The sequence below is a fragment of the Ruditapes philippinarum genome, unplaced genomic scaffold, assembly GCF_026571515.1.
Source record: "Ruditapes philippinarum isolate M1 unplaced genomic scaffold, ASM2657151v2 ctg2899_1_1_1_1, whole genome shotgun sequence".
Taxonomy (NCBI): Eukaryota; Metazoa; Mollusca; class Bivalvia; order Venerida; family Veneridae; genus Ruditapes; species Ruditapes philippinarum.
This window is the reverse complement of record NW_026853201.1, coordinates 83474-107837: the sequence shown is the minus strand read 5'-3', so window position 1 is coordinate 107837 and position 24364 is coordinate 83474. Positions and strand designations below refer to the sequence as shown.

Genomic DNA, 24364 nt, shown 5'->3' with positions numbered 1-24364 from the left:
CATTGTAAAACTCTTAAAAGAACAAACATGTTATTGAAGTATAATTCCTTGTAGTCTTTGAAATTTAAATTTATCTGAATTCTCAAGATACCATTATGGGCACATGATAAATTTTCAGTTTTTTGGTTTGTTTTTTGTAGGAGGACCAAAGGTGCTTTTGAAAGCACTATTTTACTTAAACTGCTGAAACAGAACAGAACAGAACAGTACTTTATTATCTCAAATCAATAGATATATAAGATTACGGAGTAAATGCAAATTTCAAATACATCACACGTGTTGTGTGCAAACAGTTATAAAGTGATATTTTCAGTAATTTTGAATATTCAGTTACTATAATAAGAACATTGAAGTGGAGGGGTGGGGGGTAAATGCAAGAATTATAACATTAGGCGACATCGTAAATTTGAACAGGTGTGCAAATGGCATGAATCTTAAAATAGACTATAGACAATTGTAGGTGTATTGATATTCATTTCCATTTCAGTCTTTAATCAATTGGTCCAAATTTGTTGAGCTTGAATTAGATTGATTTGAATTACATGCTTGAACCATGAGTGATAAGCTATTGCCAAAAAACTGCAGTACCAGGCTCTATACTGTTAGAAGCTAATCTGATATATTTTGATATTGAAATCCATTAAACTTGAAATGGACTGTCCAATAATCAAATCAGGGCAAGTCTATTTAATAAATTCAGCAGGTTAAGGGGTTAAAGAATCCGTTCACACCTGGAGAGATCTTTCATAAGCATGTTTATCAATGCAGTGAGTTGGAAGATATTCAAAAGTACCAAACTTACCTCATATTAGTTGGGATCAGTTTTTCCAGTAACATGTCCACTAATTCAGGCTTGTATTCGGTCATCATATAGTGAAAACTTAAACACTCTTCTAATGGAACATCCTACAATATATAAGCCGCGTCACAACAAAACCAACATAGTGGGTTTGCGACCAGCATGGACCCAGACCAGCCTGCCCATCCGCACAGTCTGATCAGGATCCATGCTGTTCGCTATCAGTTTTTCTACTTGTTATAGGGTTTGTAAGCGAACAGCATGGATCCTGATCAGACTGCGCGAATGCGCAGGCTGGTCTGGATCCATGCTGGTCGCAAACGCATTATGTTGGTTTTGTCGTGACGCGGGCTAATTGTAATGTTTCAACTTAACCAATTTACACTAAACAATTTACTGTCAGCACTTGATACTGGATTCCATAAGAACATGCCTTTGAAAATTTCTAACTAAAATAGGAGGCATATTTAAGTCAGCTTCTATGACAGAGATGTGTTATCCTGCCTATCAGTTGAGATGATTGTCATAAACAAGTATAACAATTTTCAAATCATTATCTCAAATGATTCAGTGAAAATAACCATATGGACTTAACCATAGGGAATGGTACAAAACAACTTTATCAAATAAGGATACTGAAATGGACCAAATGGCTGAAATGGACCAATGGCAAGTAGGAAAACTCTCCCTGTCCTTTAAATAGTTGAATGTAAAATGAAGTTAATTACGGCATTATAAAATATATTAACAAAGGAACTCATCACATGTAAATAATAGAAATATTAAATTATAAATTAAGTTCACTTACATGTAATATACCTGACAAAGCTGAAGTATAACCTCTGGGTCTCTCTTTGTCCTTGAACCGGAAATGCATGGCACTTAAATCCTGTCAGAAAAGAAATATATAATAATAGAATTAGATGGATGAATATCATTATTTTTGTCAAGCTCTAAAGGAATTCCCACTTTTTCTCCAATTTATAAACATTTAATAAGACTGAAAATTTTCTACGAAATCAATAAATATTATATATAAATACGGTATGAAGAATGTAGTAAAGAACTGAAATATACATCCTTATAAAACTAAAGAAACAAATAAAATGATTGATGTACATACAACGACTTTAATTTTGTGCTACTGTTGGTTGAATTTAATTCTATAGAATCAAATTGTGAAAGAAATGAAGAATATACTAATATTAATATAAAAAAGATAATGTTCACCTACAGCACATTCCTTGAATATCCATTCCTGTGGCCCTTCCTTCTTTAACATGTGTAAATACTGGTATATCAATGTAATTATATCATCAACATGCTCTGCAATATACAAAAATAAGAGTGACTTTATTGTTCGTAACTCTCCCACCTGTATACAACAAGAGGACCATAATGGCCCTTTATCGCTTAACCGAGTGTATACATTAACAGGATTTCCGAATTCACTCTTTCCTTCTGAGTTTCATAAAAATTTAGCATAGCCAATGTGAGGTAAATGCTATCTGAAACTTATTTTTATTTCAAGCTCCGATTGCCATAATGTGCAGCAGACTGGAACAAATCAATAAAACTATTTTGTAGAGCACCACCCAAGCATTTTTCTTACTGTATCATCAAAATCTAAAGAGATGTCATTCAAAGGTTATTTACATGTTTAGTTTTGACTGATTTGTTTAGCAGACTGGGACAATTTTAGCTATTTTTTCATATCTTTTTCACCTTTAAAGTATTGTTTCATATTCACATAAAACATGACAAATAGGAATACTAAAACCACTTGATGAAATAATTCTTAACGCAAAAACTAGCTTGAATTTAAATGTCTTACCTAAACCATCTGCAGTGAGATCCACATTTACAATAAAGAACATAAAACCATTGGCTCCCTGCTGTTGCCCTCCTACCAATGTATTCACCCAACCTATAAATATATATAATACATGCATTCACCCAACTTATAAATATATGTTATAGATGTAAAAACCAACAAGAATATTGGTAATACTGATGGATGATCTATGTTGTTACATAGACAAAGCTAAGAACATGACCTATCTGTGAGAGTGAATAGGAAAAATATTTTTAGCCTTAGTAACCTTGACCAAAATGACCTGAAAAATTACCCACATGTATAGGTAATTGGAAGAAACCATCTACAGTAATTATATAAATCAGTCAGTAATGTGGTGTAAGAAACTGACAGTAAACATGACAGAAGGATTGGCAAATGGACAAACTTGCAACTACAATGTATATCCTCCACTCTTTTTTTTGGAGCAAAATAGGAATCATTATATCATTACTATTTGAAATATTGCTTTATTTGATAGATTGAAATTAATTAGCCCTTTACTTCATGAGCATATTGTGAAAAATGGCTTTTTTCATTGAAAAGCCTCCTGTTACAAGATCAAACTGCTATGAAACTATGAAAAATGCTTCAATATTAATGAAACTTGGCACAAATGTTGACTGGACCATAGCCTCTGCAACAACATGCTCAATCATAAATTTCCTGTTACCATGGCAACATTGGGAAAGTCTCAAAATTGCCAAAAATTACAATTTTGCATCGTTTTGTTTTTTTCCATCAAAACTGATTTCAAAGTGCTGCAACTTCTCAATGGATTGAGATAGAGGAAAAGGCTTTTAAGCGTTTGTTACATGTTACCTTACAATCAACCTTAGGCCATCTTTAGCCTGTCATTTGATGTGAAGCGGCACCGAAAATGTGATCAGTTTTTTTGTCAACATTTCTCAAAACAAAAACAGTGTTCGAGGCCTAAATATGGCATTTTTTTTCAGTGTGGTTTCAAAAAGGGGGGAGGCAGGGAAACGCCATCAAAACACTTCTATAAGAGGTAAAGGTTTACTATATTAATTTAACCCATTCATAAGGGAAAATTACCTTTTTTTGTTTCCTGATGTACCTGAACAATATCACACATTACTTTTTCAGTTGAATTTTATGTCACTACAACAATGTGTAAGTCATGTGATCACTTTCAAGACTAACTGCTAGAGGTAAACCTCAGACACCAATTCAGGCAGAAGTGTAGAACCACCAGCCTTCCATAACTTAGCTGTATAGCTTCCTCCTAGGTAAGGATAGGATTTGAACAATTACAATCACCAGCCACACAGACTTGTTGCAAGGCTGCTTTAGGCAAAAATCAAAAAGCTTGAAAATATACTTTTCACTTACCCCTGAGTTTAAGTTCTGACAACAAACTTCCTTTCCCTTCATGACCAATCAAATGGCCTAGATAATGACCTGGCTATAAAAATACAAACACATGATATAAACAAGTTATCATAATTTACATGGACTGATTTGTTGAAATATAGACATAATTCAGTATTGCCTTGTATAGTTGAAACACGATACAATTATCTACCAGACAATGGTCATATTAAGTAATCTGACATTTAGTTTAAAGTATGGTTAAAGAACTGATATAGACCCTGATAAATCTCACATTAGTTTTTTAGTATGGTTGACCATGAGAAATCCTACATCAGTTTGAAAAAACAACAAGAAGTGCCGCAATGCGACGAAAACCAGGTTTTCAAAGACCAAGTTTTGATGTGACAGCAATTAATAGGTCAAAGTGCACTGAAGTTAATGAGTAGAAGCTGAAAATTCTATTGTAAGCAAATGACCTTGACCTTGCTCCAAGATATCTAAGTGGCAATCCAAAGCTGCCACACAGCAAGTTTGGTGTCAAAAGGTCAAAGCAAACTTAAGTTATTACATAAAAAAATACATTAACCTTGATCGCAGAAACCTGGGTAGCAATCTAAAGCTGCTCTTGATATAAGCTACCCTGCCCCAAGTTTGGTGCTAATAGGCCAAGGCAAACTCAAGCTATTGAGCAAAACCTGAATTTCTATTTTAAGTAACAGTGACCTTGACCACTGACACCTGGATAGCAATCCCAAGCTGCCTCTTGATATTACCTACCTATACACCAAGTTTGGTGTAAATTAAGGCCAAAGCAAACTCAAGTTATTGAGCTGAAACTGAATTTCTTTTTTTAGTAACAGAAACCATGACCTTGATTACAGACACCTTGGTAGCGAACCAAAGTTGTCTCTTGATATAACCTACCCATACACCAAGTTTGGTGTCAATAGCCCAAAGCAAACTCAAGTTATTGAGGGGGAAACTGAATTTCTATTTTTAAGAACTGTGACCTTGACCTTGATAACAGACATCTAGGTAGCAATCCTAAGCTGCCCCTTGATAAAGGCTACCTACACCAAGTTTGGTGTCAACAGGCCAAAGCAAACTCAAGATATTGAGCTGAAACTGATTTTCTATTTTCAGTAACAGTGACCTTGATTACAGACACCTGGGTAGTGAACCAAAGCTGCCTCTTAATATAACCTACCCATACACCAAGTTTGGTGTCAATAGCCCAAAGCAAACTCAAGTTATTGAGGGGGAAACTGAATTTCTATTTTTAAGAACTGTGACCTTGACCTTGATCACGTACATCTAGGTAGCAATCCCAAGCTGCCTCTTGATATAGGCTATCTATACACCAAGTTTGGTGTCAATAGGCCAAAGCAAACTCAAGTAATTAAGTGGAAACTGAATTTCTATTTTTAGTAACAATGACCTTCACCTTGATTACAGACACCTGGGTAGCAATCCCAAGCTGCCTCTTGATATAATTAAGCTAACTACACACCAAGTTTGGTGTCAACAGGCCAAAGCAAACTCAAGTTATTGAGTGGAAACCAAAAGTTGATGACCGCACGCCTGCCCGCTCGCCTGCTGCCGACTTCAGCATTACATAACCCGGTTTTCGTTGAAAACATGGTTAAAAAGTATGGTTGAAGAACTGGTATAAACCATGGTAAATCTTACATTAGTTTTATAGTATGGTTGGAGATCCGGTATAGACCAAGACACTGACAGGTTTCTAATGTCCTTCACTGGTGTTACATAGCACATATTCTGTAGCTGGGCGGGGCCAAAAGGATGCTCCTCCCAATGAGGGATAGTCACTTTCTTATTCTCCACCCCATGGAAATGTGGCACAACCATCTCTGTAAGTTCATCTAGTGATTCTGATGTATACAAAAAATACAACATATATAATTAGGGTAAAGGACAGATAAAAGAAATATATACATTTATACACATTTTTTTTATTATTTTCTAAATGAAACTAGAACTATCACTAAATGTGATTAATACCCCCACAAGTCTGCTTCGGAAATGAGGATGTTACTAGTAACAGAATACCTTGTAATAGAATTAAAACATAGAGTTATGTTTGTGGGCAATTAAAGATAATTGTGGTTCATGTATGTTGCATTTCCTTTCAATGTGGTTGGCCATTGATGAAGTTTAATTGAATTACTCTGTAATAAGTCCAGAAAGACAAAGAAAAAGAACAAAGGGCAATAACTCTATAAATACTGAAGATAGAGTTATAGTTCTTGTGCACTGCACTTCCTCTTATTGTGCTTGACCATTGTATGAAGTTGTTTTGAATTCCAACCAGTACGTTTTAAGTTATGCTCCGGACAAGGAAAAGTATCAAAGGGCAGTAACTCTGTATTTTGTCAAAATGGAGTTATGGCTCTTGTGCACTGCACTTCCTTTTAATGTCCTTGACAACTGTATGAAGTTGTACTGAATTCCAAACAATAGTTTTCAAGTTATGCTCTGGACAAGGAAAAGTAACAAAGGGCAATAACTCTGTAATTAGTCAAGATGGAGTTATGGTTCTTGTGCACTGCACTTCCCCTTATTGTGCTTGACCATTGTATGAAGTTGTTTTGAATTCCAACCAGTAGTTTTCAAGTCATGCTCTGGACAAGGAAAAGTAACAAAGGGCAGTAACTCTGTAATTAGTCAAGATGGAGTTATGGTTCTTATGCACTGCACTTCCTCTCAATGTGCTTGACCATTGTATGAAGTTATAATGAATTCCAACAATAAGTCTTCAAGTTATGGTCCTGACAAAAGAAAGCAATGGAAAAGTAACAAAGGGCAATAACTCTGTAATTAGTCAAGATGGAGTTATGGTTCTTGTGCACTGCACTTCCCCTTATTGTGCTTGGCCATTGTTTTGAATTCCAACCAGTAGTTTTAAAGTCATGCTCTAGACAAGGAAAAAAAACAAAGGGCAGTAACTCTGTAATAAGTCAAAATGGAGTTACGGTTCTTGTGCACTGCACTTCCTCTCAATGTGCTGGACCATTGTATGAAGTTATAATGAATTGCAACAATTAGTCTTCAAGTTATGGTCCGGACAAAAGAAAGCAATGGAAAAGTAATAAAGGGCAATAACTCTGTAATTACTTTAGATAGAGTTATGGTTCTTATGCACTGCACTTCCTCTCAATGTGCTTGACCATTGTATGTAGTAATATTGAATTCCAACCATTAGTCTTCAAGTTATGGTCCGGACAAAAAAAAGAAGGCAATGGAAAAGCAACAAAGGGCAATAACTCTGTAATTACTTTAGATAGAGTTATGGTTCTTGTGCACTGCACTTCCCCTTATTGTGTTTGACAATTGTATGAAGTTGTTTTGAATTCCAACCAGTAGTTTTCAAGTTATGCCCCGGACAAGGAAAAGTAACAAAGGGCAATAACTCTGTAATTAGTCAAGATAGAGTTATGTTTCTTACGCACTGCACTTCCTCTCAATGTGCTTGACCATTGTATGTAGTTATATTGAATTCCAACCATTAGTCTTCAAGTTATGCTCCGGACAAGGAAAATGCAATGGACAAAAAAAAAAAGCAATTGAAAAGCAACAAAGGGCAATAACTCTGTAATTACTTTAGATAGAGTTATGGTTCTTGTGCACTGCACTTCCCCTTATTGTGTTTGACAATTGTATGAAGTTGTTTTGAATTCCAACCAGTAGTTTTCAAGTTATGCCCCGGAAAAGGAAAAGTAACAAAGGGCAATAACTCTGTAATTAGTCAAGATAGAGTTATGGTTCTTGTGCACTGCACTTCCTCTCAATGTGCTTGACCATTGTATGTAGTTATATTGAATTCCAACCATTAGTTTTCAAGTTATGCTCCGGACAAGCAAAATGCAACGGACGTCTGGACCGACCGACCGCCCGACCGACCAACCGACCGACCGACCACCGGGTGACTCCTATATACCCCCCCAAACTTCGTTTTTGGGGGTATAAATATATATTTTTCTAAATACTTCTTTTTTTTTTAAATAAAAGAACAGTACTGTATTTTGTGAACAGTGGGCCTAAGTTATTAGGCTGAATCATTTTGACACACAAGGTCAATGTGACCATGACCTTTTACCCCTTGACCCCAAAATCAATAGGAGTCATCTACACCCCAAGGACAAATGCACTTGTGAAGTTTGAGAGTCAAGGGCCCATGAGTTGTTGAGTAATTGGTTGGAAACCGCTTTTTAATACAAGGTCAAGGTGATCTTGACATTTGACCCCTTTCCCCCAAAATCAATAAGGGTCATCTACTTTCCAAGACCAATGCACCTGAGAAGTTTTAGGGTGCCCATAAGTTGTCAAGTTTTTGGTGCCAGTAAATCCAAATCAATAAGGTTCATTTTCTGGTCATGACCAATCTCAATACCAAGTTTAAAGTTCCTTGGCTGAAGCGTTCTCAAGTTTTGATTGGAAATGGTTTGGTCAGTCCCACTAATCAACCTATAGACCAACATGTGCAAAGGAGGACAAAATAAAAGAATCAAATAGTTAATATACCTTTTCCTAGTACAGTCAGCCCCATGATATTAGATGAGTACAGTTTATCGTGAAACTTGAGTAATTCATCCCTTACATCGTACCCTAGCTCCTTTGACCTTGTCTCTAATGTGAACTTGTTTCCTAGCAACAATAAAATATACTCACATGATAAATATCCATTTTTTGTAACTTCCATTATGAGTTTCTTGGATATCAAGAAGACAATTTAAACATCAACATAAGTGTAGGCTGGCCTGGCTCTACACTGATTGATAATCACTTTCAATCTAATGTATAAAGTAAATGATATATTGTCTAAAAAAACAATGCAATATTTTATGATATACATACTATCTATATGCATTATAATATTTGCACATAGTATACTGCGAATTCACTTATATTCGTTGGCATGAAATTTCGTGGTTTTATCAAAACGGGCATTTTCGTGGGTTCTTAAATTCATGGATTTTCGTTTTCTTCTTAAAAAAAATTCAGTAACCTAATGCAAAGTAATCTTAAACTTAATTGCCGAACATTTTACTTTCAACATGTACATATCTTTACTTGTCACACAGTGCTTGTCAATAAATTTAATCCTTGCCTCTGGACATAACTCTAATATAGCACAGTTACTGCCGATAATTGACCGCAATTGACATGATATGCACCTCCATTGGACACACTTCCCCTGTAATTCGCCAATGTAAACATTGCATAATTTATACGACTCCTGACAGGTTTTAACCAGCGAGTTTAAAAGTTGACACCTGAATTGGCCTTAAAATATTTGACAGTACACGCAACGTCACAGCGACTGTGTAAATTTACATGTATATAAATTAATCTCGGTACATAACACGAGTGAAAGTCGGTGGCCTCTTTGATGTTAATGGAATAGCATTCGCACAAATACAGAATAAAATTCATATAAATTTGATCATTTAAAAACGACAAAAGAATGTACAATAAATCTATTTTAGCGATCGTATTTTTTTATAGTTTTGTGTGCTTACGACATAAATATCAAAGACTTTTTTTAAATTAATAAGAACAAACTGACAATTTTCATTAGCGCTAATTATTGCACTGCCTGGGTTCCCATATTTACCCCATTATGTCAAGTATTCTTGATAACACAATCAAGTCCTAATAGACCAAAACGATCAAGTATGTATATGCGACATTTGTGACAGTAAATTGAGGACATATAATAATAGAGTTTTCTTTCAAGTTTCTTAAATATTGCAAACGGATTTAATATGTCACTAACTTGGTATCTGTCTGTATTTACATCCATTTCATGAAATATCGGCCGGAAAAGAGCCGACGCATGTTTGTAATATATAGAACAGAGACTAGGTATGAAGTATTTGTTGGGATAAAAGTTCGTCGGATCTTAAATTCGTGGATTGACCTACCCACGAAAGTTTGTGCGGCACGAATAATAATGATTTTACAGTATAGAGACGGTATAGAGATATATTAAACCCCATTCAGTGGAGTAGTTATACTTTAACAGCATGTCATTTCTAAAGTTATGTTTGACATCAACTTACATGTCAACATTTTTTTCATAAATTCTGCACATAATTATGCGCTCTAAGACTCATCTTACTTAGTAAAAAATTGTAGACAACATCAGAACGTAAGGATCATGGCAACCAATTATTTCATATGTTGAAATCAGGTAACAACTAAAACTGCTTGTAATAAAGCAGTATCTTACCTGTTCCAAACTTGTGAAAGTCATGTGTGGGTTTTGCCAGGGATTTTTCCAGTTGATGTAATCTCCATGAGTCATTCTGTAGATTTTTGTCATTTTCAGAGTTAACCGCATTGATCTCCCTTTCTGTAGCAGAGGGTGTGAATAAAGGCTCATGGAAGAACTGGGAAAATCTGAAATAAAAACAAAACATTATTCTAAAAAGTTTTTGGATGGCCTTTTCAAGGTTAACACTCCTGACATTTACCCTCTCTGGAGGGACTTCAAAGAAAAAACACCATGTCTTTTCAATGTTGACAGATGTGTAGATAAGGCATAAATACACATCACTATGGTTTCTTAAGAGTGCTTTTGGTCTAGTTGAGCTTACTTTTAGCTTTGTTAGTATTTTCAGTAGGGGATTCCCATCTCAAGTTTTCAGAACCCCTACAGCAACTCGGAAGAGCTTTTGTGGACAGTATAGTTTATCACTGTGACTTGAGTGGTTGTGTAGAAAGGCAAACATCAAGATGTCTATAATGAGTTCTATTGACAAATATAACTAACATTAACCTCAAGTATTGAACCAGCCGAGCCTGTATATCTATACAGCCTGACCAGACAACATATTAACAAGTGTCTTATAACTGTGCATTGCCATGATAATCAAGTATTCAAAGTTTCATGATGACATCTTTCATATTTGGAGTCATTCCACTAAATAAGTTATTTTGACAAAAATTTTAACTTAAGAAGGGGCATTACTCTAAAATATACTTTCAGAATAATGCCCCTTGTCTAACAACCTGCTTTACCATGATAAGTATTCTATAATATATATAATCTTAAAAATTATAATATATTTAATCTTAATAACTATTATATATATATGATCTTAATAACTATAATATAATTTGATCTTAATAACAAACAAATTAAAATAAAGGAAACAAAACCTTTCTAAGCCGAGCCTTATAAATATTATTTATCATAAATTGTAAATGACTTTTACCTGTCTAGGGCGCCACTAAGATGTTCTGGTGCTATATCAAAATAGTAATTGGTGTGTTCATTTGATGTAAATGCATTGGAACTTCCAGCATGCTCGTTGAGATACTAAAATTACACACAAAAAAACCCTGTACATTTTGGTAAATAGATATTACTTGATGATGTGTAAATTCCCTATTTATTTCTTAACAACTTGCCCTGTAATGATTTCTCAGATCAGTGGTATACATATCATCACAATACGGATCAGATCACAGGGACCAGGCACAGTGTTGGAGAAGTGTAAAAAGTAATTCTAGAACTGTATATATAATATATACAGTATATTTTTGTTCTAGCATTGCTTTTTACAATATCCCATCACTGTGCTAGGTCCCTGTAGATCAGATATTGGTTTGTCCTACAATCACTGGATTGAGATTTACACCTCAATTTTAAAAAAATCAATCTAATAACTGATAAATTAATATAATAAAAAATAAATTAATATAAAAAAAGTTTAAAAAGAAATCTCATTACTAAACTTTGTTCTTTTTACATTCACATGCATTTAAACTGTTCTTAATCAATTTATCATCAGCTTAAGTTGGGAGATAAACTTTAACGGTAAACTGTTTTTAAACATTGACCTTATGGATATTTTAATTGGGCTTGTTGTCCAACTGCCATTTTTTTGGATCTGTCCATTATCAACTTCAAGGACTTTAAGGGGAGCGGTGGCCTTGTGGTTAAGGTGTCTGCGTCTCAACCCAGAGATCATCAGTTCGAGCCCTACTTGGGTCACGACCATGTTTCTTCATATGACACCAGTACTGGTTGGTTCCAGGAAGCACACTTGAAAGTGATAAATATAAGTTGCAAGAACTTGTTCCGCAATTGAGCTTAAATAAATATGTTTAAACTAACTTCAAGGATAGTCAGCTAAAACTTTAAATAGACTGTCAGGTCAGACTGTATGGATGTGCAGGCTGGCCTGGCTCAGTCTATACTGATAGCAAAGGCTTATCACTTTTGGTACCAGCAGGATAAAGTAAAGAAAATGCTAGTTAAAACATTTGTCATTCACAAACAAAAAATCCTTGGATATAAATCTCTTCATTTCTCTTCAAGATGCACAAGTATGTAATTACAAAACTTACCTTGGTGTATTCATTCTCTTCAGGATACTGAAAAAAAAACACATATTTTTTTCCAATTAAAAGATTATCTAAAATTTAACATAAATAAACCTTTTGCACTTTCAATTGCTAACGCACATGCTATTTTTGTAAAAGACTGTTTTCAACTAGGCACAATCATTAATCTATTTACTGTCATTTGGATTAAATCTAATCAAGAATATTACTATAATGTAAATCCCAAGTAATTTCACGTACATCATTTTAAATGTTGTTCCTTATACATGTCTGTCATATATAAAATATGTGTATCAACTTGAAAGATTAACTTCATTTTGCTTCAAAAGATAGCTCTTATCTTTATTTATTCCTGCCTTTTTGTTTTTTAACCGCATTTACGGCCCGTTCATTTTCAAGAAAAGTATACATACATGATAACTATGGCATTTATGTAGATAATACATAACATAATTATGTATGTAAATACTTTTCTGTTGTGGATTATAGCCATGGAAAATTGAAGATTTAAGACATTACATGAAGTTATTTAAAGAAGCTCAATTATATAAAATACACAAGAAAAAGGAAAAAAATCTGAAGCAAATTGTTACTGGGAAGTGTCTTACCTTTTTTGTTCCCAGAAAGAGCATATGCTCACAGAAATGTGCAAGGCCTGGTATGTCTTTCGGATCTTTCATATGTCCTAAATAAATAAAAAACTCAAGATTTTTGTCTGATGTATAAATGTTGACTAGCTTTATGATTAAAATGACAAATTGTCTAACAAATATTAAGAGCACTTTAATGCTATGTGTGTATATATGTTTAATGTAAATGATGTCACATTAAATACATGTTTGTGTAACATGCCATAGACAGTCAGTATTGTTGATAATAAAAATTCATAAAATTCACGTATGCAATTTATTGACATTATACAATGTATACCTAAACAGAGCTTGAAACATATTCTTGTACATGTTTATTCTATTAATTTTTATCTGAAATGTTTTCTTTTTCATGGGCTGTAAAAAAACACCACATACCAGCATAAACATCCATAGCAGCTGATGACTTGTCTGTTTGTTTATCACTAATGAGAAGTATCCTCATTCCATTGTTAAGTTCCAGTGCCCGGTATAATCGATCATCTCCAGCAGATTTGACAATTGTCTTGTCATCAAGCGTTCTTTTGATATGTGCAGCACTCATTGCTGATGAAACCCTACAGTATAATTAAAAGTTGTTATTTTTATCAAACAAATAACAGATTTTTGTCATTTAAGTTTATTTTAATTAACATAATTCATATACATGTAAATTACCTATCATGTCATAATTCTTAAACTGCCTTCTAGGAGACCTTTTATTCTGACAAGACTGAGGAGGTTGGGGAGTGTTTCTTGTGCATAGTGGCATTTCATAACCTTGTATACCAATACTTACATCTTAACCATTTTGTCAATCTTTTCAATGTAATTAGGGTCAATCTTTTCAATGTAATTAGGGTCAAAAATTCTATCAGGACTGTAGTGCTTTTAGATTACATTTACATGTATGATGTGTTTAACTTCATTGAAAACTCATTGAAAAAATATATCAATGTGCAATCTAACAAGTTTGAGTAAAATCCTTAGATGAGTGGGTGCACTGTGCAGCCATTTTAAAAAATCCTGGATTGGTTATATATATAGATCACAAAATACTTTTGACAAAACATTTAACAAAAGCATCTATAAAATTCTGACTGTTGCAAGAAGGCGCCCTAATTTTACTTCAAGTGGAAGTATGATATTGAAAATCTGAAAAAATATCATTTTCAATAAGTACTAAAGTACCTATGATAAACATTAAAATAAATTCTTTTTTTTTTAAATCCATTGTCATAAAACGTTTCAATAAAGATCAAACAACAACCCATCTATTGCACACCAGCTTGCATAACAATGGCATTCCACTAAATGTAATATATGAGCAGTGGTTGGAGATTGACAACAACTCTGATTAAAGTTAAACTTAATACCAAATATGGCGGACATAGAGAATACATGGTTGATGTCGGGATGGAGAAGGTTTATCAGGTGAGCAAGAAAATGTATCTTGGCAAGCTTAAGCGAGCCAAGATTCACTTTCTCAGCGAACCAGATAAACCTTCTCCATCCGACATCAATCATGTATTTGATTTATCCTGCTTTTAATTATAATGTATTTTAGAATAATTGAATGGTTTTCTTCTTACTTGTCCCCGATAAAATAGCATCTATATGTAGCTAAACATTTGACGTCATCATATCACGTAATGACTGGAGATAGATAGATAAATTTATCCGACAAGGCTTTGCCTTTAATTACTATATAACATAAGATCGACGAAACCACTTTCGCACCTCTTCAAAAATTAAGTTCGTCGAACCAGTAGTTCAACGAAACCACCATAATTCGACAGTAGCAGGATAAAAGATATTCTGCATACTGGTTATTAGAAAGATAACTACGACATAAAATCACATATTTTTTTGCAATATTTTATCTGTCTTTGGTTATATTTTAAAAATTGAACAGTAAAACCATGTTTATCAAGTGAAAGGATTTTCTCTGTATGGGAGTTATCAGAGTGATACGGAAGTCCACGGCTAGGCACTGCCACAATTTCCCACAAATAATAGTTCCAATTTGGCAGGCCAGAGGATGCCAGTGATTTTTCTGCTTATATAACTGACTCCGATAAAAAGCCTCTTTCCAATTGAATTTTTTCTTTAAAATCATGCAGTTTTCCCAATAATCTGAACTTAAACCTGCTTTTTTACTTCCCAAATTAGCATTTTTTGCGATAATTTTTCCCAAAATCAAGAGGCTAAGGCCGAGCTTCCCAATAAAGTGAGAAAAACAATGGCTGCCATCCTTATGATCTCAGACACAAAGTTACAATTTTGATTTAAGATATTTGTATATTGTAGGTGTAAAAATAAAACAGCCGTTCTGATTTTTTAAATATTTTTTGTACGGCTAGTCTGGGACATACGATGTCCCAGGGCTAGTGATGACAAGTCAAAACTTTCTTTGACAAGCTGTTATCAGTTGTTATGTACAAACGAGAAAATTTCACAATTATTTTGCAAGAAGGTGTTACCGTTTGCTAAATGGATTGATCTGTATATTTTTTATGCCTGATAAGATATGATTCAATCTACCAAATCTAAATAAAACCATCGGATTTCCTAAATTATTAAAAGCTGTAATTTGCTCTACATCAATGAACGTTTGATTTCCTCATTCATGCGCTTGCATAATGGAGAGTAGTCTGGTTTCACCGTATATTAAACAAAAGTCAAATAAATACCAAAAATAAGAATGAGTTATCTGTGGTATCAATTGACAATATTTAGCAAATGAAATTTTCACCCGTTACGCACGAAGTTATTGAGTCACAATAATAAGCCTAAGTAATTATAAAAATAGGAAGCCTAAAATAAATGACTATATGACTAGTTGTACTACCGAATTGTCTCACAGGCCTCGAGCCATCGGCAATGAACGAACGAATGAATAAATAAATAAATAAATAAATAAATTTTAGAAAGAAATAAGTCATTACGCTTCATTTGAAACGTTTCTGAAGGCTCTTCAGTGTTCTGGGCTCTTAATTAATTTTTAATATTTCTATGAATGATTTTTTACTTAATAGAGAAATTCTACATTTACAAATTTAAGTTTGAAATAATATTTTGTCCAATGAAATTGTTCCATTTTTGTCTTCAAATTCTTTGATACATTTTAACCCGTTTAATCAGCACCAACTTGTCATTTAATTAATACTATATATCCAGTTAAATCATAAAAAATAGATGCTGACTTTATTACTATGCATATATAGTAACACTTTAATGGATTTCCCCAACTCAAATTCAAATTTACACAATGTCATTCTTTAAAATGACAGGAAAATATTTATTAATTACTATATAAACAACACTTCTTTATTTAAAATTAAATTAAAGTCATGTAAAGTATAAAAACGATATATATCACTGTAGAAAGTTATTTCGACACTAGATAACGATTTTTTTTATATCAACATGTTTTTATATGCGTAAAATCCGGAGGAAACATAATCTGACTTTCATTTGAATAACATAGACAATGCATTCGGGTTTTTGTAAGATGAATTGGTGGAGACATGATTTCATACTGAACTTTTTACAGGACTAAAATAATTATGTTTCAATCCTTGGTTTAAATCACTTTACCTATTTTTTTCATGAACTTCCGACATCTTGGGCGGCATCTTGTTTTCTCGGAATTTGTACAATGATTACGAGTTGAAACCATAAGTCGTCATATTAACACCATCTCATCTTACAAAAAGACTTAATGCATGTTCTATGCTAGACAAATCTAGCTTCAGATCATATTTGTCAAAATTCTGCCCGACTGGTGAAGCATTAATTTTAACTGCGTAATAATATTACTAAAATATATCGGATGTTTAAAGTTGAGAAAAAATTGTGAAAACAAATATTCTCTAATATTGACAAAATGCGCACTTAAAAAATAATCGCGCGATACTAAATTGTTGGTCCCAGCAAACAAAATACGTTGTACCAACGTTGCACTGACGTTAGACCCTGACGTTGGGTAAACATTGACAGAAGGTTGGATTTGAAAGGATTTTAGACGTCAGAATCCGACGTCTATACAAACGTCATAAAATTACCTTTATCCAACCTTATCTGATCATAATCCAACCTTTTCTGACCATTATTGGGACATAATCCAACCTTTTCTGACAATAATCCAACCTTTTCTTACTATTATCTGACCATAATCCAACCTTTTCTGACCATAATCCAACCTTTTCTGACCATTATCTGACCATAATCCGCCACCTTGGAACGGTCAGCAGCATAATAATGACTGCTGGGGAGTTTAAACCGGTTAATGGTGCACCAGACCTCACTCTTAGCCCCACCATGTTCCTATAAACGAGACAGTGTAATTAAAATTAATTCCCGCCAAGTGAAATTCTAACAGTTTTTATGGTTACAAAAGGTTAAATAAGTAAAACACCAAAATGATCATGTAGAAGAAACATATAAAAGTAAACCCAATGACCATAACAAAAGTACTCAATGTCCTAAAGGAAGACAGAGCAACAAGGAAATCACCTACAATGGCCCGACGAAGCGAGGCAGAAGACGAACATTAAGACAATTTAGCCCCAAAGGGCTTTAAGAACTGTCCCTCATAGAGTCTCACACTATCATTTTTTATGGCTAACATTCATGCATGTTTTTCTTATATCACCAAGGCGTATTTCCGAATGAACCGATCACCCTGAGGTTGGGATTTTCCAATCATCTATCCAACTCACTGATTGCGTATTTTTCTTTGTACTTTTATCTGAAAGTTAAAAAGAACACTATTGTGAGCATTTTGATATTACTATATTATATACAGTAAATAGCAATGTTCATGTATCTTAATTAGCATTTTTCTTTCGTCCGCCTCCACCATGGCGATCTGGGGCATACTTTAAATTTTAAGCGTATCACAATCTGAACCTTTACCTTCTCCAACCTGAGATCTCATCACACTATCTGAAATTTGAAATAAATAAAATAATCACTTACAATTGGAAGAAATAAATCACTTTTACATATTACAATAAAATGAAATTCTGGCAAAACTCTCCAACTACTTTAACAAAAAGAGGCTTTTTTAACTTAAGTTTAAACCATGTAGTTTCATGTACCTATATATCCATTGATTTTGATAAAAATTGCTTCGTGATCAATGTAATATTTTGAAATATACCTGTCACAAAATCTTGGGTGTTTTTTCTTCTTTTTTTCCTCTTAATAATTTCATCTTCCTCCTCTGAACTTTCGACAGTTGTTGAATTATCATAATTTTCACAATCTCTGATATTTACTGAAAGACGAAACAATACTATGATTATCAAAGCACGTTTACGAAAACAACATGATAAAATGTTCAATTAATTTTTTTCATTAAGTATGAAATTATTTTTTTTTGTTTTGTTTGGGTTTAACGTCACATCGACACAGTATAGGTCATATCGCGACGTTCCAGATTTACTGGTGGAGGAAGACCTCAGGTGCCCCTCCGTGCATTATTTCAGGCACGAACGGGCACCTGAGTAGAACCACCGACGTTCCGTAAGCTAGCTGGATAGCTTCCTCACATGAAAGAATCCAAAGTCCCTGTTGGGATTCGAACTCACAGCGGTAAGGGGCAAGTGGTTTGAAGGCAACGACCTTAACCACTCGGCCACGGATGCCCCTAAGTATGAAATTAAGATTGTTTCCTGAAAATTAAGTCAGAAATTACGATTTTTGCAATTAAACATTGACCTTGCTAACAATAGCATTTTCAGAAAGTTTATAGTACTATTCGTACTCGATTTGTTGAAATGATTTTGTTTTAATTATATGACAATTTTGTGTCTACTGTATATAACGATATAACACATATCTTAAGTGGAATAGACTTCATGTTGTGCGTTACTATAAAGTTGGTCATACTCGGTTTAAAATTTAACCATTTGATGCAGGAATGTTTATCTAATATAAAAGGTAAAATCCAATTATATTTACTTCAATTTTGAGAGAAAAAAGAGAAAGAAAATTACAAAACATTTTTTATTTCTAAATTAGCAATGCATGTGCAATTTTTTGACTGATAGAATCAAAGATCGTGATAATATTCACCAGACCTTTTGTGCAATTTGTTGTTCAATCATACAGAGGTGTTTAAAGAAATAAAAATAAAAGTAAAACTTAGATCATTTATCTTCGTTATAACTCATAAGGGCATGTAAAATACCGAATCAATTCTACCTGCGCAAAATTTAACATGAAAATATTATTTTTTTATATTCATTATGATTTATACAAATGCTCATACAACATCAAAGAAATTCATTACGGTCATTTTTATAGATATCATCTCTGCCCTGCATGATCCGATCTGCTAAGAGTATAAAGGACAGACTGGCTGAGGGTACAAACGTTTTATGATATGAGTATATATAACTTGTTTCAATATATTTGATAAGCAGGCTAATTAGCAAACTATTATTTTCATTTATCCATAACCTTGATAACGTGTTTACTGACTGATAATATGTTGTCTGATTACATTAATGAAAAGATAAGTAGTCAAAAACAATGATGTTTCAGATATATCTCACAAAAATAGTATCATTCACATGTATCAAATGCCATGAATCATTATCATAATATAAGAAACACATGGTACTGTATGCTCATGGGTAAAGTACTTCAATTTAACAACATGTAGTTAAACAACTACGCAGACATCAAATTCAAACTGTGCTTGAGACCCTACAGTTTTCTAATACATTTGTAAATGACTAGCCCCTCATATCAGAGAAATTCATGTTGATAAGAAATAAGAGGAAATTTTATATGCCAGGATTTGGTAAATAGAGTCTAACGTACTGCATTTAACGTTTTATTGATTTCAATTGCTAGTATATTTCATACCATTTATTATGCAAAAAATAATTTGGCAGTGGCGATATAGCGTGGGAAAAATGATCCGATAACACAAATTGTTCTAAAGCAAACAATAAAGTGCTCTAACGTGGAAACGAAAATATTTATCTCGCGAAATCATGCGACTTTAAGTTTTATCAGTCAAACTTGTAATCAATGATCAATTATGCAAACATGCGGTAAATAAGCATTAAAAACAATATAATAACGTTTGCCTACCTTTTTCTATTTGTTTGGAATATACAACTTTGTCAACCCGTCGTTTTTGTCCGCCAATACAATTGAATTTCAAATCCGATAAGACTCCAATTCGAATTTACTAAATTATTTACCACTATAAAATGAAGCCCACAAAAATGATTAGAACTTTATTGTTAATTATTTAAACACTTCTTTGACTAATTCGAGGAGATAAGTTATTTTTAAGAAGAAAATAGAGCAAATATATATTATATTATTACTCCTCACTTTTTTCGTAATGCTAATTTCCCATAGGCCTCTGGGAGTTATTTTTACTGTTAATGCAAGTGTACCACGTGACTAAGCATTTTGTACTATTACATAGGTAACAGTATTTTTTAACAGAATAAAATCTGGTAACGTGGTCTATTTTCTAAATAAAATGAAATAAAATGGCCGCCATTTTTTCTCGATTCATTCTTATTTTCGACGTTCACCGCGATATGACATGACCATCTTCTCAGGAGTAACTATGACAACCATTAAATTTAGTTGTTTGCGCCCTGGAGTGCTTTTCGCGTATAAAATATATTTTTGTTGAATAATCAAAAAGTAAACATCCGTTTTCAACGGAAGTTATTGTAATGTGAATAATTATGTGTCAAAATGGAACATGCAGACGATTTAAGCATGCAACAAAGGATTATTTTACAATTTTAATCAGTGAAAAGCTACAGATATTTTGGACAGACATAGGATATCATCGTTACTTCAGTATCTTGTCAAAAAACATGCGAAGAATATTCTTGAAACAGAAGGATCAGATTTCACGGATCATAACCGTATAAATCACAGACGCTTGGGGGGTCAGACCCTTTTTCTAATGGTAAATAACTTTAAAATTATTTAAAGCAGTGTTCACGTTAGACTTCATGCAAATTTCATGCAATGCTCGATATTATTTTTATAATTATGGATAAAGATAATATTATTATATTAAATGACATTTCGTAGCTTAGATTCACCCCGAATCCTTGGTAATAGCGACCCTTTGGCCCAAGAACTGAACTTGGCCAATACTCAAAACAAGCTGCTGTATAAAGGAATTATATCACTTTACGTCTTATGTAATGATAATTTCTTTGAGTAATTAGTACTTATCAAAATAATCACCATTTCCTGGCAATTCATTTAACATGTCTTTAACCTGGCTCACCAGTTGAAGGTATATAATTTATACATATCAATTATTTTCTTAATATAAAATATTAGCAATTATCACATTTCTGAAAACGCTTGATTTTTTGTCTTGGAGAAATTTTATCTAAAAGACAAATGCTTTTTCAAAAGACGAAAAGGTACATGTACCTTTTGCGTGAACAAATCTTAAGCATCCCGAGAAAATGTTCGGCGAAATAAACGTGTTTTTCTTTCTCTTTATGAACAAGATAACTTGATTTGTGTTAAAACGTCTAATTAAATCGAATTAAAATCAGTTGACTAACACATCATTATCATATATTTTAGAGACTGAAGTTATGAGTAAATAAATCAACTTTCCTATACACTTTCACTGCATTTTATTCTATCTGATGTTTATACAAAACACACTGACAAGTTTAATGACGCCTGCTAGCACCGGAAATGAAGACTGATGGTATTCAAAAAGAAAAGCGTTCTTCCAAAATATATTATCTTAAGTTCTCTTGACATCTTCCTATATCCTCCCCCTCTAATGGCAATATTTTATAACTATCTAAAATAGTTTGGGGTTATTTTTGTGACTTAAATTTATACATAACAACGCTTTTTTCACATGATTTTATACACTGATTTCGTTCAATCTGAAGAGCAATATGACGCAAGACAATAATTAAATTAATATGTCAAAAACAAAGGATATATAACATATAACTGTACAATATCACAACATGCAGAATAACACAATAATAATAGTAATAATAATAAAGACTTTATTTAACGAGAGAACTCATTTGAACAACATATCTTTCTTGAAGCCCTCAATAAGGAACAATATAAATTTAGAATACACAAACGTAACATACTCGTACATGATATTTTAAACAAAGCATGGAATTGACACTAATAGAGCTTACACCGGTGTGTGATAACATCTCAAGTTTAAGGTTTTAAAATTATTTGCAGATGCATCAAATTTGATATAATGAGGAAGACCGTTCCAAATACAAGATAAAAAAAAATGACATCCAAAATTGTTCTGTATGTTAGATATGATTTGTTTATTTGTTAGAAACGTAATTATTTATCGATCGAAACTTGTTTGTATACCAATTGTTTATGTAGCAAAGCATGCAAAACACTCCAAAAACAGTAAGTACATTTTAATCACACTTCGTATTGCTTATCCCATACGTAAGCCCTACAATCTTTTACAACAAGGTTTTTACTTGTGACATTCTGTCTCAAAATATATTAATGCATTCCAGAAACTATATAGTTGGCTTACGTTTAGATTAGTTTTAGTTACTCTCTTTTTCTCCACAAAGTTGCAGGGTTCCATAGATTTTTCAATTAAATGTGAACCTCCAACCAACATTACAAGACTGGCGCCTAATTTTTCTGAAGCTATTATACCTGTAATGTAGGCATCTTCCACTTGAACATACGCTCTTTCATTTGCTTCTTTTACAACTTGAGGAAGAATGTTTACTGACAACACGTAAGCAGTTCCCGATGCATATCTTGGCAACCTATCTTTTTCATAAACAGACTTATCAATCGCCCATTTACCATGTCGCCATACTCTACTGTTACTGTATATGTATCCGAAGACAACTCCCTTTGGAGTTAATGTATGTCTTTTTAACTGTTGAATCAATAAAGCAACGTTAACAAAAACATCTTCGTCCGACTTAAGGACATACGTTGCATGCTTGCAATATTGACCTACCCATTTAAAACCATGCAACATTTTCAAAGTTAAGTTATGATAAGAGTCTGTGAAATCAAACTGAACTATATCATTATATTTGCTGTTTTCTCGTAAAACACTTGCATCCACAAAATCATTTTTACCCCTTCCGAGCAGAAACACGGTCCTCACTATGTATGGTATTTCTACACCATTTACCTTATTGATATTATCACGTGATAACTGAGCGTATGTTTCTCTGATTGCCTGTCGGTGTTTGGCATGTGAAGGTTGAGACGGAATCATGATAATTAAATAAGGATTGTCATTCTGACACAAATGTTCATTTAAGATAATAGGTTTACTATCTATTGGTGTGATATCTTTTGTAGTTTTATATATCTCTTTCGCGTACTTTTGTACACTTTCTTCTTCATCAGCAGTCAACATTTTACTACTTCTGGTTGTTTTCCCTGGCGGTCTGATGTGCCCTTCATTTGAAATTGTGTTGGCATGCATTTTACCATGACTTGTCCCAGGGAGCGAAGTTGTGTAACTATCATCATTTGAGTAATATGTTGAATATTTTTGCTGTGAGTATATAGTTGCTATACTTATGCTATAGTACAATAAGATGGTCCCACCGACAATTGATAAAACTCTTGAATAGAATTTCATGATGGCGTTATCCTTATTAAGAATTCGTTAGATTAATCTCTGAAGTATGCATCTAACTGCATTAGTATCAGTCTTATGTAGCACATGCTAAATATATCTGCTCTGATGGGTATGTATCAACCCATTATTTTAACGAAACACTATAATTTTACGACAGTCCTAACCTTGTCACTGAAATTACAAATCTAGAATGCATCCTTCATAATATCCAAAACATATTTTCATACATGTTTGAATATACATGTATATGAATATATGTTTAAATATCACCAGTATAATTGCTGATATGAACTAATGTTTATTGACACTTTATCTCGTTGAATATAAAACCTGTCTTTATCAGCGCAGCATATGTTTATCTTTGAATCAATAAGTTTATTAAAACGCACAATATAATATTTTGTTTTTTTTCCTATAATTGCTTTTCATCAGTGAATATCTGTTTTTGGGCACCTAGTTTTGGTATAAACTTGTATTTTTTTGGCTGCACTACGGCTATGACAGTAGCTTCTTGTAGTTAAGTCATAGAATAGACATTCATATTTATTGGTACTCTGAAAGTTCCGTTTCAATATATTTTATTTCATTAGATTGAATAAGTTTGCAAAAGATGAAAATATTTCCCTTAGTATTAGTAAATTATTCACACGAAAGCAAGGAAGCTGTGTCGAGTGCATCAATTCTGCCACCGTCTAGATCGTTCCCGTTACATTTAGAGAGAA

General features: G+C 33.2%; 2 protein-coding genes across 2 annotated transcripts in view; both read right to left on the bottom strand.

Annotated features, from left to right (window-relative positions):
- The window catches only part of LOC132736075 (insulin-degrading enzyme-like), a gene marked incomplete at its 3' end in the record, with an annotated part of 30067 nt that extends 14420 nt beyond the window's left edge, over nt 1-15647 (bottom strand). Inside the window, exons 1-13 of the mRNA XM_060723141.1 lie at nt 15481-15647; nt 13397-13575; nt 12977-13053; nt 12372-12398; nt 11234-11337; nt 10246-10415; nt 8535-8657; nt 5682-5884; nt 4011-4083; nt 2634-2726; nt 2034-2125; nt 1608-1688; nt 803-906 (exon numbers count right to left, since the gene is read on the bottom strand). Coding sequence (XP_060579124.1) covers nt 803-906; nt 1608-1688; nt 2034-2125; nt 2634-2726; nt 4011-4083; nt 5682-5884; nt 8535-8657; nt 10246-10415; nt 11234-11337; nt 12372-12398; nt 12977-13053; nt 13397-13575; nt 15481-15560 — 1406 coding nt within the window. The remainder of the gene's footprint in view (nt 1-802; nt 907-1607; nt 1689-2033; nt 2126-2633; nt 2727-4010; nt 4084-5681; nt 5885-8534; nt 8658-10245; nt 10416-11233; nt 11338-12371; nt 12399-12976; nt 13054-13396; nt 13576-15480) is intronic.
- Nucleotides 15648-22027: 6380 nt separating this feature from the next.
- Nucleotides 22028-24009, bottom strand: LOC132736077 (beta-1,3-galactosyltransferase 1-like). The gene has a single exon (XM_060723143.1). The coding sequence runs from the start codon at nt 23640-23642 to the stop codon at nt 22497-22499; it is 1146 nt and encodes a 381-aa protein (XP_060579126.1). The 5' UTR covers nt 23643-24009; the 3' UTR covers nt 22028-22496.
- Between the last annotated feature and the right edge of the window lie 355 nt (nt 24010-24364).